The sequence below is a fragment of the Triticum aestivum genome, chromosome 7A (genome assembly GCF_018294505.1).
Source record: "Triticum aestivum cultivar Chinese Spring chromosome 7A, IWGSC CS RefSeq v2.1, whole genome shotgun sequence".
NCBI classification, from domain to species: domain Eukaryota; kingdom Viridiplantae; phylum Streptophyta; class Magnoliopsida; order Poales; family Poaceae; genus Triticum; species Triticum aestivum.
The window spans coordinates 545,429,274-545,431,290 of NC_057812.1; the positions used below are offsets into that span (position 1 = coordinate 545,429,274).

The window sequence follows — 2,017 nt, forward strand, 5'->3', positions numbered from 1 at the left end:
GGTACGGGTTTCACATGGACGCGCGACGTCCGGCGGAGATCATCTGAGCGTCAAGATGTGGAGGTTGATGAGCACCGGCGTGACGAGGACGACGACGAGCGCGATGCCGCCGAGGACGGCGAAGCACATCCATTTGCGGGTGTCCTTCTGGATCTCGTGCGCCTGCTCCAGCTCGACGGTGCCCCGGCGCACGAAGGAGCTGGCGTGCGCGACGTGGCTCTCGATGTCGTTGAGCTGGTGCCCCTGCGCCTCCACCAGCGCCGCCATGTCTTGGAACACCTGGTGCAGATCCATGAGGCTGCGCTCGATGTCCTTGACGGCGTCGCTCCGCTCCTGGATCTCCGAGATGGTGTCCATCACCTGCCCGCGCCCCTGGTCCTGGATCGCCTTCTGCAGGAACGACTCGCTCTCCCCGGACGAGATGAGCGAGTCGATCGTGCTCTCCTCCGCGTGCTCGCCCGTCACCGTGAAGTACCGCCGCGCCACCGTCTCCTTGTACTCCGCCGCCATCTTCGCCCTCAGCCCCTGCGCAGAGTAGAGCATGCACCGGCAACGCCGGCCACAGGTTCTCGTCATTCATGCACGTACACTCACGCCCGAGGCGCGCAATGCAAGCATGTTTGGACGGATCAAATTACCTGGAAGTCGTCCATGATATCCTTGAGCTTCTTGCCGAGGCCGGCGACGACGGAGGTGCGGGTTCGGTCGACGGAGGACCCGGGGCCCCAGTCGGGCGCCTTGCGGGAGTTGGCGTTGTCGCTCTTGAGCGCCTCGAGCTTGGCCTTGACGGCCTTGGCGCGCTTGAGCACCTGCTCGACGTCGCCGTCCATGCGGGAGCGGAGGGCCTTGATGGTGCGGGCGTCGTGCGCCGTCTTGGTCTCCTCGTTGGTGGACTGCAGCCGCTTGTGCAGGGTCTCGAAGCCCTTTAAGTCCTCCTTCACGGCCTCCACGTCCGAGAAGAACTGGTCCAGGTTCGCCCCGTTCATGCCGCCGGCCTCCATGTCGGCCGCCGACGTCTCCGGGTTCGCGTCCGCATACTTCTTGAACGAGCTCGACGAGAAAAGGTCGTTCATCTTGGACGCTAATTAACGGAGTGCGCAGCCCAGAACGCCGATCAAAACGCGGCGAGAGCTGAGCGCACGCACGGCAAGGCGGATCGTGGGACACTGGGAGGGGATTGAATTTGGAAGAATGGCAATGGCTTGCCTTCCCTGGAAGGCGTAGGTCCAAGAAACGAGCAATCGATCATCAAGTGTTGTGAAGAAAGGAAGGTCTCCCTCTCCCGTAGGAGGGATTCTCTCTCTCTCCCTATTTGTGGCAGCATGGCATGGACGGCTTCTCCTTGTCTTCCCGGGGTCTTCGTCTAGTCATTTTTACCACCGGTGACTTCTTTGTTGCTAGCGCCACTTATATACTCCCTCCGTTCCTTTATCTAAGGTGCATTTTTTCCAGCTCGGTGACCAAGGCAGCAATTTTTGGAGCATCTGGGACAATACTACCCCTGGTATTAGCTTAGCGTTGGAAATCAATTAGGTGAGCTTCCATTGATTTGGCCGCTGCATGCAGATACGCTGCCGGCCTTGCATGGCACATGCAATCCCCGTATCCCAAGAAATCAGCGATGCAAATAACTCTGTTGCCTCCTATAGGAAAATGAGCTCGCGCGACAGAGAGAAAAAGGGAGGGAAGTCACTTGGCGCCAACAGAATGCAGATTTTAAAATATGTTCTCGTGTACAAAATGAGTCAACTCCCCATGGTTTTCTTCATTTCCCCCTTCTTCCAGTACTTGGCCAACAGAAAACATGGTTGATCTAGACTTGCATCTAGCACCTAATTGGGATTCAATTGAGGAGAACGAAGACCGGGCCTGTGATCTTGGATACGACTATGACTGGCTAGCTTCCGATGACTCCGAGACGGTATGTTCTTGTGCAATCTCACCTTTTTGCAGTAATACTAGCAGGATAATTTTTTATTGCGGGCTCCATGTAGAAGTTGAGCATTCCCTCCATGAC

At 57.4% G+C, this 2,017-nt stretch overlaps 1 protein-coding gene across 1 annotated transcript; it reads right to left on the minus strand.

Annotated features, from left to right (window-relative positions):
- On the minus strand, positions 1-1,359 carry LOC123152473 (syntaxin-124). Its single transcript, XM_044572005.1, has 2 exons — positions 639-1,359; positions 1-525 (listed from the first exon to the last, which is right to left on the minus strand). The coding sequence occupies exons 1-2, from the start codon at positions 1,071-1,073 to the stop codon at positions 40-42; spliced, it is 921 nt and encodes a 306-aa protein (XP_044427940.1). The 5' UTR covers positions 1,074-1,359; the 3' UTR covers positions 1-39.
- Positions 1,360-2,017: the final 658 nt, after the last annotated feature.

Coding starts and splice junctions, on each gene's coding strand:
- LOC123152473 (XM_044572005.1), bottom strand. CDS start 1,073: ATGAACGACCTTTTCTCGTCGAGCTCGTTCAAGAAGTATGCGGACGCG. Junction 526..638: donor ATATCATGGACGACTTCCAG/GTAATTTGATCC, acceptor TACTCTGCGCAG/GGGCTGAGGGCGAAGATGGC.